This window comes from Rhinolophus hipposideros (genome assembly GCF_964194185.1).
Source record: "Rhinolophus hipposideros genome assembly, chromosome: 22".
Classification (NCBI taxonomy): domain Eukaryota; kingdom Metazoa; phylum Chordata; class Mammalia; order Chiroptera; family Rhinolophidae; genus Rhinolophus; species Rhinolophus hipposideros.
In genome coordinates, this window is record NC_138068.1 from 38717847 (window position 1) to 38734012 (window position 16166).

At 40.9% G+C, this 16166-nt stretch overlaps 1 protein-coding gene across 3 annotated transcripts in view; it reads right to left on the reverse strand.

Annotated features, from left to right (window-relative positions):
• Positions 1–1142: 1142 nt before the first annotated feature.
• The window catches only part of DZANK1 (double zinc ribbon and ankyrin repeat domains 1), an 88890-nt gene continuing 73866 nt past the window's right edge, over positions 1143–16166 (reverse strand). For 2 of the 3 annotated variants that reach the window (XM_081033316.1, XM_081033317.1), the window contains exons 18-21: positions 14173–14253; positions 13574–13701; positions 4111–4185; positions 1143–3669 (exon numbers count right to left, since the gene is read on the reverse strand). In XM_081033316.1, coding sequence (XP_080889442.1) covers positions 3546–3669; positions 4111–4185; positions 13574–13701; positions 14173–14253 — 408 coding nt within the window. In that variant the 3' untranslated portion in view covers positions 1143–3545. Of the gene's footprint in view, positions 3670–4110; positions 4186–13573; positions 13702–14168; positions 14254–16166 lie in introns of all 3 variants that reach the window. The other variant, XM_081033318.1, reaches the window with a different exon arrangement.

The window sequence follows — 16166 nt, forward strand, 5'->3', positions numbered from 1 at the left end:
GAACCCCTTACTCGTTATCACTTTTAGTGGTTATGCTCCCTTACCAAGCCCCAGTACCATGTCATTAGGAAAAGAAAAATAAAGCTTCATAAGGGACAAGAAATAACATGTACTTTGAAATTGTAAAGGCCCTTCCTGAAACATGCATTTAATTTTCCTGGAAACACATAGTTCAATGTTTATATAATGTTTTTTGTAACCCTGTTGGATTTCATCTGAATGTTCCTGCATTTGAACCTGTGTTCTTGCATCTTAAATATTAAGCTATCGATTCACATTTTAAATGAGGTTTGATTCTGAAGGAGTGAAATTCAGTGCAATTTGGGCTGGCTGTGGGCTTTAGTGAAAGGAAAGAGCCTTAGTATGGATATTACTTGTGTGCTTTGTCTCTAGGGAATGGAGGGCAGGACCGACCCTCCACCAGAAGGTGTGGAAAACCCAAAGAAGAGTCAAGATGTGGTTCCTGCACTCAGAGTATGAAAGTTACTGCAAGAGCTGTGAGAGGCTCGTTTCTGGAACCCATGGGTCCTCGGGGCCCTCCCTGCTCCCTGAGGCCTACGTAAAATCATCTTGAACTCCAGACCCTGCTCCCTGACCAACTCCAGAGTTTATGGGTGTGAGCCACAGCACTCTGGTGCTCTAAACCACTTTCTGGGTATGATGGCCATTGTTTCATTTCACCTTTTAAATCTCCAGTCCTTTGCAGTTTCTCTTGCAGCCAACCATGAACTAGGCTATCTTTATATCTGGGAAAGGTCATTCTGCCTAAGTGAGGTTGACACAGTGCAAACCACCCCAGACACCGAACCAGACAATCACACTCCATGGGTCTCTTCAGACACTGCTTACCCTTGCATGAGTCCCCCCAGCACAGACTGCCAAGGTTCTGACCAGGGGAAGCCAGTGCCAGTGCCTGACTCCACTGGGGACTTAGATTCCAGATTCTGGACCTGTCCTTCCTACAGACAGTCATGGGAAATAAAGCAACCACCTCAACGAAGATTGTTATTTATTGTGCTAAATTAATTAGTCAAAAATAATGACTATTCTAGTTATAAATGTTAGCAGAAACAATGTAGGGACTCCATCACCCAAAGACTGAAATAACAATCTGAAAAAAAGAAATAAATCAAAATTACGCATTCCTGCGAATGGTTTATTCAAAGCTTATTTGTTACCAAAGAACAAACCATAACAATAGGGATATTGATGAATTCAACATAAGAAAAAAATTTATTTATTTATTTTTAATTAAAGTTTATTGGGGTGACAATTGTTAGTAAAGTTACATAGATTTCAGGTGTAGAATTCTGTATTACATCATCTATAAATCCCATTGTGTGTTCACCACCCAGAGTCAGTTCTCCTTCCATCACCATATATTTGATCCTCCTTACCCTCATCTACCACCCCCCTCCTCTCTTACCCTCTGATAACCACTAAACTATTGTCTGTGTCTATGAGTTTTTGTTTCTCATTTGTTCGTCTTGTTCTTTTGTTGTTTTTGGTTTATTTACCACATATCAGTGAGATCATATGGTTCTCTGCTTTTTCTGTCTGATTTATTTCGCTTAGCATTATAATCTCTAGATCCATCCATGTTGTCACAAATGGCCCTATTTCATCTTTTCTTACCACCGAATAGTATTCCATTGTGTATATATACCACAAGTTCTTTATCCATTCATCTATCGAAGGACATTTTGGTTGTTTCCATGTTTTGGCCACCATAAGTAAAGCTGCAATGAACATTGGAGCATACATGTCTTTATGGATAAATGTTTCCAGATTTTTTGGATAGATACCCAGGAGAGAAATTGCTGGGTCATATGGTAATTCTATTCGCAATTATCTGAGGAACCTCCACACTGCCTTCCATAGCAGCTGCACCAGTCTGCATTCCCACCAACAGTGGATGAGGGTTCCTTTTTCTCCACTGCCTCTCCAACACTTGTTACTATTTGTCTTGTTGATGATAGCCATTCTGACTGGGGTGAGGTGATATCTCATTGTGGTTTTTATTTGCATTTCTCTGATGATTAATGATGTTGAGCATTTTTTCATATGTCTATTTGCCATTTGTATGTCCTCTTTGGAGAAACGTCTCTTCTGGTCCTCTGCCCATTTTTTAATTGGGTTGTTTGTTTTTTTGTTGTTGAGTTGTATGAGTTCCTTGTATATTTTGGATATTAGCCCCTTATCAGAGGCACTGTTTGCAAAAATCTTCTCTCATTCAGTTGGTTGCCTCTTTATTTTGTCGATGGTTACTTTTGCTGTGCAGAAGCTTTTAAGTTTCATATAGTCCCATTCATTTATTTTAGCTTTTACTTCCCTTGCCTTTGGAGTCAAATTCATAAAATGCTCTTTGAACCCAAGGTCCATAAGTTTAGTACCTATGTTTTCTTCTATTCAGTTTATTGCTTCAGGTCTTATGCTTAAGTCTTTGATCCATTTTGAATTAATTTTGGTACGTGGTGACAGATAGCAGTCCAGTTTCATTCTTTTGCACGTGGCTTTCCAATTCTGTGAGCACCATTTATTGAAGAGGCTGTCTTTTCTCCATTGTATGTTTCTGGCATCTTTGGCACAAATTATCTGTCCATATTTATGTGGTTTTATTTCTGGGTTCTCAGTTCTATTCCATTGGTCTGTGTCTGTTTTTCTGCCAATACCATGCTGTTTTGATTATTGTTGCCCTGTAGTACAAGCTAAAATCAGGGAGTGCGATACCTCCAGTATTGTTCTTTTTTCTTAAGATTGCTTTGGCTATTCGGGGTCCTTTGTGGTTCCAAACAAATCTGATGATTTTTTGTTCTATTTCTTTAAAAATGCCATTGGGATTTTGATGGGGATCACATTAAATCTGTATATTGCTTTGTGTAATATGGCTATTTTAACTATGTTGATTCTTCCAATCCATGAGCACAGAATGTCTTTCCAGAAAAAAAAAATTAAATAACTAAATCTTTATGTACTAATTTAGAACTACCTATGAGGTATTTTAAGCAAAAGAACAAGATGCAGAACAATGTGTGGTTTGCTACTGTTTGTTTTAAAAGAGGGGAAAGAGTATGTATGTGTTATCTATATACTTCTGTATACTCTGTATATGTACATATGCATATATTATATAGATGTGCTTACATAATCCTATACTATTTTGGGAAAGATACAGATGACACTGGTATCATTGGCTGCCTCTGAGGGGGGAAGTGGGTGGTTGTGGGACATAGACAGGAGGGAGATTTTTCATTACATAATACTTTATACCTTTTAGTGTTGAACCAAGTATAGTAGGTTAAGAAATAAATTAAAAATTAAAAGAAAGAATAAGACAAACCATTTAAAAACATAAAGCTCATCACTATCCAGGGTACATGAGGAAATGCCCATGATGTACTGGTGGCTTACACTGTCATAATTAAAAAGAAAAACAACTTACTGAGTTCTTCTCAACCTCAAATACACATTTCAGAAAGAAGCCAACAAAGGATAGCCAGAGCTGGGTGGGTTCTTTAAATGAAGCCCCGCAGAGGCCCTCGGGACTAATAATCATCCAGGCTGCGCTTAGCAGCAAAGAGCGAGGTAATGAGGCCATCCCCAACTGTCAGAGCCAGGTCCTGGGCTGTCTGGCCTCTTGTGTTCTTCTTCTGGATGCTTGCACTGCATCTGTGAAGGGGATGAGGATGAGTAGAAGGATTCAGGCACCTGGACCTCAGGGCCTGGCTCTTCCTTAACACACAGGCCAGTCTGGAAGCCTCCTGGCCACACACTGCCCCTTCCCATACCTGTCCCCAAGAGGCACCATGACCTCCACTCTCAAGGGTGGCTCTACCCTGGCACCTTCTGAAGGGCTCTGTGATTTCAAATGTTCAATTGCCAATCCTGGCCATTGATCCCCATTGCATCAGAGTCCTACAACCACGTGTGTTTAAGGGGAGCAACATTTTCATTGTGTGTTCATAAGCCCTTCATGCCTGGAGCCATGGTGGGAAGGATGGTGGCCCCCATTCACTGGGACAGCTGTTCAGGGCCCTATGAAGTCATCCCTGGTCAGCAAGGGGATCGCTGTGACCCTCAGAAATCTCCCCCAGAGACCAGGGAACGTACCGCAGTAAAGCCCTGATGCACTCCCTTCCTTCCAGGCCAAGCAGAGTTGCTTCATGAAGAGCTGTATTTCGGAACCTGTTTCCGGAAAAAAAAATCATCTTGGCTAAATCCTTAGTTAGCATCATCAAGCAATTAGAGAGGGCGCATATGACCAAAGGGGCCTTAGTTTCACCCACTGACTTACCTAACTAACCTGGGGTAATCTCCTAAGTCTCCCCTCTCTGCCTCTTCTCTTGGAGGGATACTGTGATGGTGGGTAAGCTTGGATATTAGATAGACAGTGAAAAGTCTATAAACACATTCTTTTTAAAAGTGAGAAACCCTACAAGGATCTGGTTTGTAGTTGATTTAATAAATGCTAATAATACTATTTAAGTAAATTTCCTGCCAGAGTTTATGGAGTATGTTGGACATAGTCTAACATACTCTTGGCTTGGACCCGTGGCTTGGACCTCTTGGGCATTGTCTATATGATAATAACCTTTCAGGGCTCAGGCTCCCATTCTTGTGTAGGAAAAATGACTTTGGCGTCAGTGAGTTTAGCCTGTATGATATGCTAGTAAACACCAATCTTAAAACCCAGAGGGTAGGCCTGAGAGGTCATATAGAGCATATTTTATCGCATGGCAGACTGTCTCTCCACCTTGCCCCATCAGGTTTAGCCCAGTGAGAGAGTGGTGGATGGCTGAAATGGAGGATAGTACATTACCTGCATTCTAGAACTCACGAAAGGCTCCTGATCAGAAGTGGAAGGAGTGCTGGAATGTGGAGTCATGATTAGAGTACAAATGGGATGAGGAATTGAAGTTCTTCATTCTCCCAGCCCCTGCTGTTACCCTTAATGCCACCACCCCATCCCCTGCACCTGTAAATGTACCTGTAGCCATAAATTTATCCCAATAGAGAAAAAGTATGGTGGCCTCTTTTCTGAAGGAGATAAATGAAGCATCTGGTGAAAACCAGGTCAGCGATTGCTATGCCAAGGGAAGCCTTCCACTTGTCCCAGCCGGAGAGCAGCTTCACCTATCTACAAAACTCCCCAGTTGCAAGCTCCACTCATGTACACAGAATCCCCACTCATCTAGCCTATTCCCCATTATCAAACATGGATGGACAACAAAGGATCACAGGCATCTGAGAAAAACCTGTAGCATCAAAGAGGAACACTGAGATACACCAACATAAGAAATTTAAAACAGTATGAAAACCTAACAGGTATCCTCAGAATGACTGAAGACAATAAGAAACAAAATCATGAGGCTCTGAAGAAGAAACAATCAGAACAAAAAGTAGCTCTTAGAAAGTTAAAATATGATTGTTGAAATGAAAAGTATTCAATAGAAGGGTTAAGAAAATCTCTTAAAATAGAAAAAGGGAGGGGAACACTTCATAGATTGTGTCGATGCCTGACCAGTGAGCTGTACACCTGAAGCTCAAGTGGAATACTATTGAATGTCAAATATATATATATATTTGCATATATATACACACATATATATATATATGGTCCACCATCCAACTTACAGGAATTCTAGGAAAGAATAGAAAAAATCAGAGAGGAGAAAATTCCAGAGATAATATGTAAAAATGCTCAAATGCTCAATATCACTAATCATTAGAGAAATGCAAATAAAAACCACAATGAGATACGACCTCACTCTGGTTCTATCATCAATGGCTATCATTCAATGGCTGTCATCAATAAATCAATAAGCAAGTGCTGGTGAGGGTGCAGAGAAAAGGGAATCCTCGTGTATTGCTGGTGGGATTGCAGATTGGTGCAGCCACTATGGAAAACGGTATGGAGGTATCTCAAAAAAATGAAAATGGAACTACCTTATTCCACTCTTGGGTATCTAGCCAGAGGAATCCAAAACACTAATTCAAAAAAATATATGCACCCCTATGTTTATTGCAGCGCTATTCACCATAGCCAAGACATCAAACAACTGAAATACCCATCAGTAGATGATGGGATAAAGAAACTGTGGTATATTTATACAATGGAGTATTAACCATAAATAAGAATGAAATCTTACCATTTGCAATGATATGAACAGACCCAAAGAATATTATGCTAAGTGAAATAAGTCAGATGGAGAAAGACAAATACCATATGATCTCACTTATAAGTGGAATCTAAATGACAGCATAAACAAACAAAACATAAATAGACTCAGAGACATAAGGAAAAAAACTGATGGTTGCTAGATGGGAGGGGGCTGGTGATGGGGGAGAAGTTAAAGGGATTAGAAAATACAAATTAGTAGTCACAATACTGTCACAGGGATATGAAAGACAGTTTGGGAAATATAATCAACTATGTTGTAAAGATTTTGTAGGGTGTCAGAAGGGCACTGGACTTATTAGGGAGACCACTGCATGGATTGTGTAGACAAACGCCTGACCACTGCACTGTACACCTAAAGTTGAATAATACTGAATGTCAACTATAATTAAATATATATATGTGTGTGTGTGTAAATATATATATGTGTGTATATATATATATATATATATATATATATGCCAAAAAATGGTACACAGTTTAAGAGAAGAAAATCTATTAAAACTGCAATATTCAATATATACTGATAACAAAAGATGAATACAAGTCACATTTGACTTCTGCAATTACAAGAGGTGCTCAAAGTGCTTACCATCAGTGTCCAAACACTTCTGATTATGGCAAACTACTGCTTGAGCAACGTTCACCAAAGAGTCCACTTGTACACATTTTTTTGGCACCCCCAGTATATATATGGTCCTGGGATGTGGAGTACAGCACAGGTAATAGAGTCAATGGAATTGTAACAGCTACATACGATGTCAGAGGGGTAGCAGACTGGGGGAGGAGGGTTATCACTTTGTGAGGGGTGTAACTATTACATTGTTTTGTACACTTGAAACTAATTTTTAAAAAGTAAGCATATGCTATTAGAAGTTGTGAGATGGAAGCGGAAAGAGAGGTAGCAGTAAAGGTTAGGAGCACTAATATAAGGTTATATGCACTTATAAACAAGGCAGTCAAGTAATACCAATGAAAGATGATGGTCAAAACATAGATAGGAGTTTCAGCATATCATTCATACTTATAAGAGTAATTAATAAAGGAACCAAAATTATTAATAGAATGATCAAAACATGAAGGTGGGGATAGAAGTGATCAGGTGGGGTCAATGAGCCAAATGATCATCTATCGTGGCAAGAATCAATATGTAATGTCTAACCAAGCATGTTAAATCAGGAATTATCTGTTTAAGTGTATTATTTAGTGACAGATATGTAGTTGGCTCTCAGGGGAACTTTAAAATATTTAAATGTAGTTGTCCCTGGGGACAAAGAATGGGGATGAAGAAGTGAGGGTAGAGGAGGACTGCTAAGCCCTTCCATAGGAGTTGATTTTTTAATCATGTGCACGTCTTTGATAAAATTAAAAAGTTATGGGGTAATAATTGTTTCAATAAACAAATACAATTTAAAAAATATTTCTGCCAGATTAATTATAAATAAGGCAGTCTCCATTTGACTGGACCATAAATGAATGAAGTTGGTGAACAAACCTCTCCCAAGCAAGTATGTTCCAGATTAATTCTAGTCCTAGGAGTAGCGGTGGGCCCTTCCCGACTATACCCTCTATTCTCCCACTTGGCTTTATTTTCTTTGTAGCACTTCTCATTCTCTGAAATTACTTATTCATTTGCTTACTTGTTTATTGTCTGTCTCCTCCACTAAACCGTAAGCTCCATGAGGGAAGGAATTTGGTCTTCATCACTGCTGTACCTGCATCACCTAGAATGGTGACTGGCACAGAGTAGGTGCTGAATAACCACTAGTAAAATGAATACATCAATGAAAAGAATGAACAGACAAACAAATTAAGGGAAGGGTTATTGCCTTCAAGATTGAAGCTCACAGAGGCCGGCCCGGTGGCTCAGTTAGTTGGAGCGCATCCTCTCAACCACAAGGTTGCCGGTTCGACTCTCCAACTCCTGCAAGGGATGGTGGGCTGCGCCCCCTGCAACTAACAATGGGAACTGGACCTGGAGTTGAGCTGCGCCCTCCACATCTAAGATTGAAAGGACAACAACTTGACTTGGAAAAAGACCTGGAAGTACACACTGTTCCCCAATAAAGTCCTATTCTCCTACTCCAATAAAATCTTTAAAAAACAAAACAAAACAAAAAAACCTCTAAGAATGAAAACTCACGCTGAAAAAAAAAAAAAAGACTGAAGCCCATATAAGTTGCAAGAATTTCAACTACTTAATATGAGACTATGAACTTCCCCATCCAGTAATGGCAGGGTAATCCCCTGCTTTATTTGGGCACCAGAATCTGAACTGTCCACTTAAATAGATGGCTTTCCATTTTCCAAAGTCAGTGAGAAATTTAGCATTTTTACTGATTTTCACTGCAATAGCACTCTAAGCATCAAACCACCCTAATGGTTTTAGATCTTACCTAGTTTTAAATCTTATCATTCACATAATTTCAACTACTTAGATAACTTATTTGGCCAAGGCTCCTGGTGTCAAGCAAATCTAAATAGTGTGATCAGCTAGTTTCTCCTCATATTCTCCAAGAGGCAACAGATGAAAATGTCAAAGCAATGTAACTTATGACAATTTCCACGAATTTCCAAAGGTTAGCTCGTTGGTTCTACATACATAGTTCCTTCAAGCCACTAAGATTTGGGGACCAGCCTTCATATTGTTGTTGCTGTTGGTGATGTTATTATTACTAGTTTTATCAGATTGGCATAACTGACCTATCAGGTATAGGGGATAATCCCGTGTCCAACAACATTGGGAGGCCATCTCCTTACCAAGGGACATGTTGGATTGTCTCTTAAAAGCTCAATGTACATTAAGAACCGTCTCTAGATCCTTGCTACTCAAACTGTGGTACCTTGACCATTGGCATGCCCTGAGAGCATGTTAGAAATGCAGAATCTCAGCCCCCTCCCTCCAGATCTACTGAGTGTGAATTTTAACAAGATCTTTGGGTGATTCATATGCACATTAAATTATGAGAGGCACTTACCAAGTTCATCTTCTTAGAGTTTGATACATAAAAGAATACATCACACCCTTTCTTAAATATGAAAACTCAGGCTTAGGAAGACTTGGTGACATCTATTAACAGTAATAGAATATAGAACTTAAATTAACTTAAACTCTGTTAACCAGTTTTAACACCTTTCACCCTGGGCTTCTGTTACTTAAGGTGCCACGCATGGCTACCCTCCCAGTCCCGACTCCTGCTCATCCCCATATCCTACGTCAATCATCATGCAGTCGAAGCCTGGCCTTCTCTTTCATACTCACAGCATCATGGCTGCTACTATTTATTAATGTCCAATTACTAGGCTCTTCATCGGAACTACAAATAAATGATCTCATTTTACCAATTCTACGACAAGTATTATTATCCCCATTTTACAGATGAAAAGAGCTAGCCAGAAGAGGTTCAGTTTCTCTACATTTTGCTCTCTCCTGCCTCTAAACTGTCCTCCGTCATCACAGAACAGTCTATTTTCCTTTTCTCTGTTAGCAGAGATCCCAGTGGTCACCTTCAAAGTTTACATTTCTCTTGAGGTCTTTCAGATTACCTCTGCCTGGCTCTCAGTCACTGTATTTGCTCATCTCTATTCAGCACATGTTTGAGGGCCAGCCTGGTGCTCCCATCTGTGCCAGGGCCAGGGCCACCATGTCACATGGGCACCTCAGGGTGCTCAGAGGACTCAGTGTGAATGCAGGATAGAGGCATGCTATGAGAGCACTGACAAAGGCTGTCTCAGTTACACCAGCGACACCAAGCTCCTCCTTACCTTTCATCTTTCTTCCTCCCTTGTGGCATAAGGCTTAGCTGTTTGTCAGTTCACCCCTAAGTTACCTGGGTCTTTATAAGGTCTTTACCATTTGAACTTAGACATATTCACGGAGTCACCACATCTCTTAAGTAGGTTTATGCTCTTCTTCCCTCACAATTCTCCCTAAAGGGAGAGCAGAGTATACGTTCTATTTACAGCTTAGTTTTGGACATTGATGAATTGAGACTCTGCCAACTCTAACTTTGTATATTACTCATCAAACAACTTAAATATGGCAAGGGTGCTAGATGGAATACACCTTTAGAACCCTGTGCTTCAGACTAGAGGTGATTCCTTCTGAGTTTGTTCCTCTGAGCAGCTGGTGTTATCAGACCTTCTAGACATGTTTTGTACATCAGGTATACTGTGGTATTACTGGAATTTATATTTTAAAGAAATTTTTCTATTAATGCACCAACAATTCAAACTGTTTATTCAAATCTAAGCATCACGGTGGATTAAGGTACATTCTCTCTTTGTAAATATTGAATTACCTAATAGAATAAATCTCCACAGCTGAATCTCTAAGAAGTGGACTGATGGGTGCATTTTCCTCTCCTGACTTCTGGAGCAGAGCTAAGAGATTAAATGTCTGAAATTTCAGGGAAGAAGGGCAGCTATTGTCCAAAGCAAAACGTCCATGTCCCAGTGAGACCTTGAATCGGTGTGTCTGAAGTCTACTGGTAAGAGGTAGCAGACTTAGCTGCTCCGTTTCTGTTGAATATTAGTTTATTCTGATAGAAATTATATAAGGATGGGACACTGAAACACTAGGGTGGGCCTTTCTGCTACATGCCAAACTACTTAATGGAAGTTATCTCAGGCAGCTTCTGTCCACTAGCCAAACACGCCTAGGGTGGGAAAGAGCATTTTAATCTTGTTGTGCTGAGGGACAATTCACTGAGTCTCTTTTCAGGAAAGCCAGATTTCTGGATGGCTTATGCCTAAAGAGCAGTGAGATGGATGGAACCTTGAAATTGTGTTCCTGTATCTACAGAGGTCCAGTTGTGGGGCAGAGGGTAGGTTGACTGAGGCCTAAATACTTCAAACTAACAAACACAAACCAGACTTAGCAGAATTTGGTTCTCAGCGGAAAAATCTGCTTTCCTGCATTGGCATAAACTGAAAAAGAAGAAGAGATCTCTGTGCTCTATTTGGGGGGAAGGCCTCCAGTCTAGCTTTCCTCCCCTGCCTCCATGTGAGCTAAATTCTGCTAATAGTAACCATGATAATGCAGTGGAAATGACAAGGGGTATTATACACCATTCAGACAGCTGGTATAATCACGGTAGACTTAGTAGAAATGCCATGACAGCATATATGGATAAATGTCAATTTATAGAATGGTGATGAAGCAAAAATGGAAACTGAGGAACCCTGAAGAAAAATAGTTCACCTGTTCCACATCCAGAGTAGTTTCATCCTCTTAAGCTCTGCTTTTCATAAAGCCAGGACTCATCATACTTAGGCATCAATTCAAAACGTGCTCAAGAGATTTTTGTATCAACCACATGCTATAACTAAAGCTTATTTGAATTATACAAATATAAAGTATACCTTAACATAAAACAAGGTAGCATTTTTTTATTGATGATAATACAAGTGTGGGATAAATGAAGAAGTTGACAAAGTATGTGACTGTAAACTCTAAGAAAACTTGAGAAAGTAAATTCCAGCCACCAAATATTTATACCAACATGCCAAATATCCTGCAATAAAGCAAAACTAAAATGGGGGCTGTGTCTACTAATATAGCTGTCTTATGGGCAGAAACTTATAAAAATGCACATTCAAAAATTAAGAGAGATATATTTTGAATAAAAACAAAGGAAATTTCGAAACTGAAAAACAGAAGCAAAGCTATTTAACTTCTGTCCCTTGTGCTGGCTTGACATACTCAGCAGTCTGATTCACTGACGAGGGCCTCAACCCTATGTTAGTAATAATTCAGTAAGTAGTGTTAGAAACCTGCGATACCCCTACAGGCTTCTAGTTCAACAATTTGGTCAGCAGAATATAAGCAATTAACCATAGGACCCATGAAGGATCCATACTCAAGGAACTTTCCACCCCAGGTTTCCTACTATTTGCAAGAAGAAAACAGAATCGCAAGGCTGGGAGAGGTCAAGAGGCAGGACAGTACCAAGACTAATGCAGTATGTAACAAAACATCCCACGTGACTTTGTATTACTCCATCCTGCTTCACGGCTGGGGAAACCAAGGTACGAGGAGATTATGTGATGAACACAGATGGACCAGTCTCCTCCCCAGTGGTAGTAACAAACCTCATTGTTGAATATCACTACGGTCACCTTCGAAGCACTCCCCTTGGGAAGCTTTGCACTGACACTAGCACCTAGTCCACCCTTCAAAGCAATTTTGGAACTCTTTCTAAATGGCCATCAGAGCTGGCATAGTATTACCTTTGATGTCCTGAATGTCATCAAAATGTCTTCCTTTCTATATTTCCTTTATCTTTGGGTAAAGAAAAAAAGTCATCGGAGGCCAGATCAGGTGAGTAGAGGAGAGCCAAATACAGTTATTTGTTTACTGGCTAAAAACTCCCTCACAGACAGTGCAGTGTGAGCTGGTGCATTGTCATGATACAATAGCTCCTTTGGGACAATTTTTGCACACACCTTTCTTGTGCCAAAATTTTCAGTTAGGATTTTCCTGTTTCTCTATTGATATTTACTTGGTCTGCTATGCTTCTCATAGTAAGCTGACCATTTTGATGCACAATTCAATGAATTTTTGCAATGTTTTCGTCGATTCTGCTCGTTACTGGCGCCCTGACCTCTCTTCATCAGTGAGGTGTTCTCTGGTGTCAGAAAAATATTTAATTCATTTGTACATTACCCTTTTCTTCATGGTATTATCCCCAAAAACTTGGTCTAACATGTCCCTGATTTCACTTCCACTCTTGCCAAATTTAACAAGAAATGTACTGTTTGTTCATTGTTGTAATTCAAGCTCAGACATTCTCGTGATGGCACACAAAAACACGCAACAACAATAATGAACGCCGTTCAGCAAGACACCACCACACGTCGACATGAACACAGCTGTGACACACTGATATACCAAGGTTATAAAACCTTATCAAGCTGTTTGTAGAGTGCTGCCAATGTAAGTGATGGTGGCAAGTTCGCACACTTAATTGTCAGACCTCGTATATCGTTTTCTTTCTGCCTTAACTTCATGAGTATATTTCCACGGGGTTCTCTTTTCTTATGGGCCTTAAGAGTTCAGATCATGATGAAAACATTGCTTAATACCCCAAGTGCTAAGGATCTGTCAGCCCCACAGTATTATAATTCATAAGTTAACAAAACGTATCATCATTTCTAAAAACTACTAAAATTTAGGCAATCCAGTAGTCCATTTTAAAAATTTTGTTTTACCAAGATTTGGAAAACAGAAGCAGTTGAGTCTCTTATTAAGGCCACAGTGGGTTTAAGTGGTTCTTAAGTGGATCAGCTTGACCAGGGCACACATGTAGACCGATTCTGCTGCAGCGGAGCCCCTGAGCTGTCACCTGGCTGTGACATGGCACCAGAACTCTCCTTTCGTTGTGTTTCACTTACGGCCCCCCCTGCTGGTTGATGTCTGCTCCTCTCTGCACGAGAACTGGGATCACTTCATGGTGCTTATTGATCACAGCCACGGTGATAACGGGTCGGTCTTCATTATCACAGCAGTTAGGATCAGCTCCCTGCAGCATATAAAAAAGGACAAACTTGCCACAAAACCCTGCACTTAGCAGCATCCAATCGCCATCCAATTCAGCAACAAACATCCCCGATGGAAGTAAACTGCTTTAAATCCAAAGAGAATTAGGAACGCTGGGACTCAACATATAATAGACAAAGCTGTCATGTCAGTTGGGCGATAAAACTTGTACCACACCAGGAGAGACATGCACTCAGACAACCTTGCTTCTTTAGGAAGCATGAAGGTAACATGGGGTCAAAGACCAGGGAGTCTGTCCACCTTCATACACGTTATTTGGGGTCATGGTAACAATTCATGTAAAACTTTGGACTGGCCATTTTATCCATTCCCAGGCATTTTTAAATTAAACGGCTCTGCGATCATCACAATATTGAACAAAACTTCCATCTGAAAGAGACAGAGTAAAACACAGGCTGAAATCCTTAGAAACTTGTTCTTTGGTTGCACTTACTTCATCGAGCAGTTGTTCAATCACAGAGACTCGTCCTCCCCCAGTTGGTCCAACTTCCTTCAGCAGGAGTCTGTTTTCAGGCTGCAGGATTATAGAATTTTGTCATCTCCACCGCCACAAAATATTTTTTTTACTGTCCAGTCCCACTTGTCCAGGCTCAATCCTCAAGGCAAATGTTTCCTCTCCAAGGTTAAGTTCTAAGCCCTAGGGCCAGGTGAGCATGAGAAAGATTGTGTGCGGAGGGGAGGGGGAGCGAAAGGGGAGGGTGGTCTTCAACAGCCAACAGCACAAATAAACACATCTGAGGTAAATCTTGCTGGTCTCTGAATCCCTACCTTGGGGAAAGACACCAGATTCACATTGCCTTCCCCCCACTTTCTTCTGCCTCCCCACCCCGCTCTGGTTCAAGCCGTTGTTTCTCAGTCGGGTTGTGTAGGACACAGCTCCCTGGCCCATGCTGGTATTATGAGCCTTGTACTCCCCCAGGCTAAGGTAGTTGGTCACTGGTTGACTGCTCACAGCAGCTCGCGTCTCCACTCACGATGGCCACTGGCCACTCCTGGCAACACACAGCAGCCCCCAGCAGCGCAAGCCCCCGACCTCCGGCTGCTCACGGCAGCCCAGCTCCAGGGAGAGCTGTTGTTCACAATCTTAGCTGTAGAGGATGCAGCTCACTGGCCCATGTGGGAATCAAACCAACAACCTCGGCGTTAGGAGCACGGCGCTCCAACCACCTGATCCACTGAGCTGGCCCACATTGTTTTATATTATTAAGGGATGCAACGAGAAACTGCAGTTTTATTATGAATATTTCTAGGAAAAACAATCAGGTGAATCCTAAAATTCACACACTTTATAAAGACTTCGAAGTCAGCCTAAGTATGCCAGTTCAGAGAACATGCTCACCTGAGGCGTGAATGAGCCAATAAAGTAGACCTCTTGCTTAGGGGGGAAAGAAAAGCCCACATCTATCATCAGAAACCTGAAAATTTTATCTTTCAACTTTTCAAAATGCAATGAAATTCATCTTTATATAATCTTTCTTTACATACAAAGGATTTCAAATGCTGGTTACTGGAAAACTAAAGGAAGCAGTCTAGAAAGCAGAAGACATTACCTTTAAAGGTTTCTGCCACTGGATCCCAGGGGTGACTGTGGGTGGTCCCTACCCCTCCCTGGCTCCCTGGGAAGCCATGAGGATGAGGACATTGGTCAAGGCTGCTGAGCCTTTCAAAACAAGATAAGAGGTTCACCCTGTGTTCCTCGGAGTGAGTAGTTTGGAACAAGGTGCTCTAATCAGTAAACCCCCCATCTTGGGGGTGCTTGTTTATACTGAACTCCATCCCTTGTGGAAAAATGTACTAGAATGCATTAGAATGTCAACTTCATGAGGTCTTTATCTTTTGTGTGTTTTATTTTCAACACCTAGAAGTGCGCCTGGTATACCTGTGCTCTAACATAATCAGTGAATGAGTGAATAGATGATATCATTTCTGTTACTTCTCCCCTAAATGTAGATGAGAAAATAAAGGCACGTAGCAATGGGGATTCAGGTCACATACAGAATAAGTGTGTAGAGTCTCCAAAATGGTAAAATTGTTATTAAGTTTATGGAACGCTATACTTCTCTTATACTTATTAACAATATTTCAAACTGGGAGAAAGTAGAGAGTGCAAGGAATCATAAGCAATAAAAGTTAAAACAATTCTCAGGTCTTCTTCCCAAATTCATTGGTGTTTCTGACACAAGGAGCAGAGTCCCTGCCTCCAGAGAAATCACAATGCAAGCTGGGTGGCTGGTATGTGCACCCGAGGAAGCCCTGAGAGCTTGGCTTAACTGAAGCTGGAGGGAAGAGCTGACGCTTCCCATCTCCACTGAAGGCCTGGAGACCCGGGTTCTGGACTTGTTGCTAAGCTCATCTGTTCTTCCTACTGTAGCCAGAGGACTGCTAAAAAGAAAGGAGGTGAACGGAGCAAGAGTATCCACTATCTCT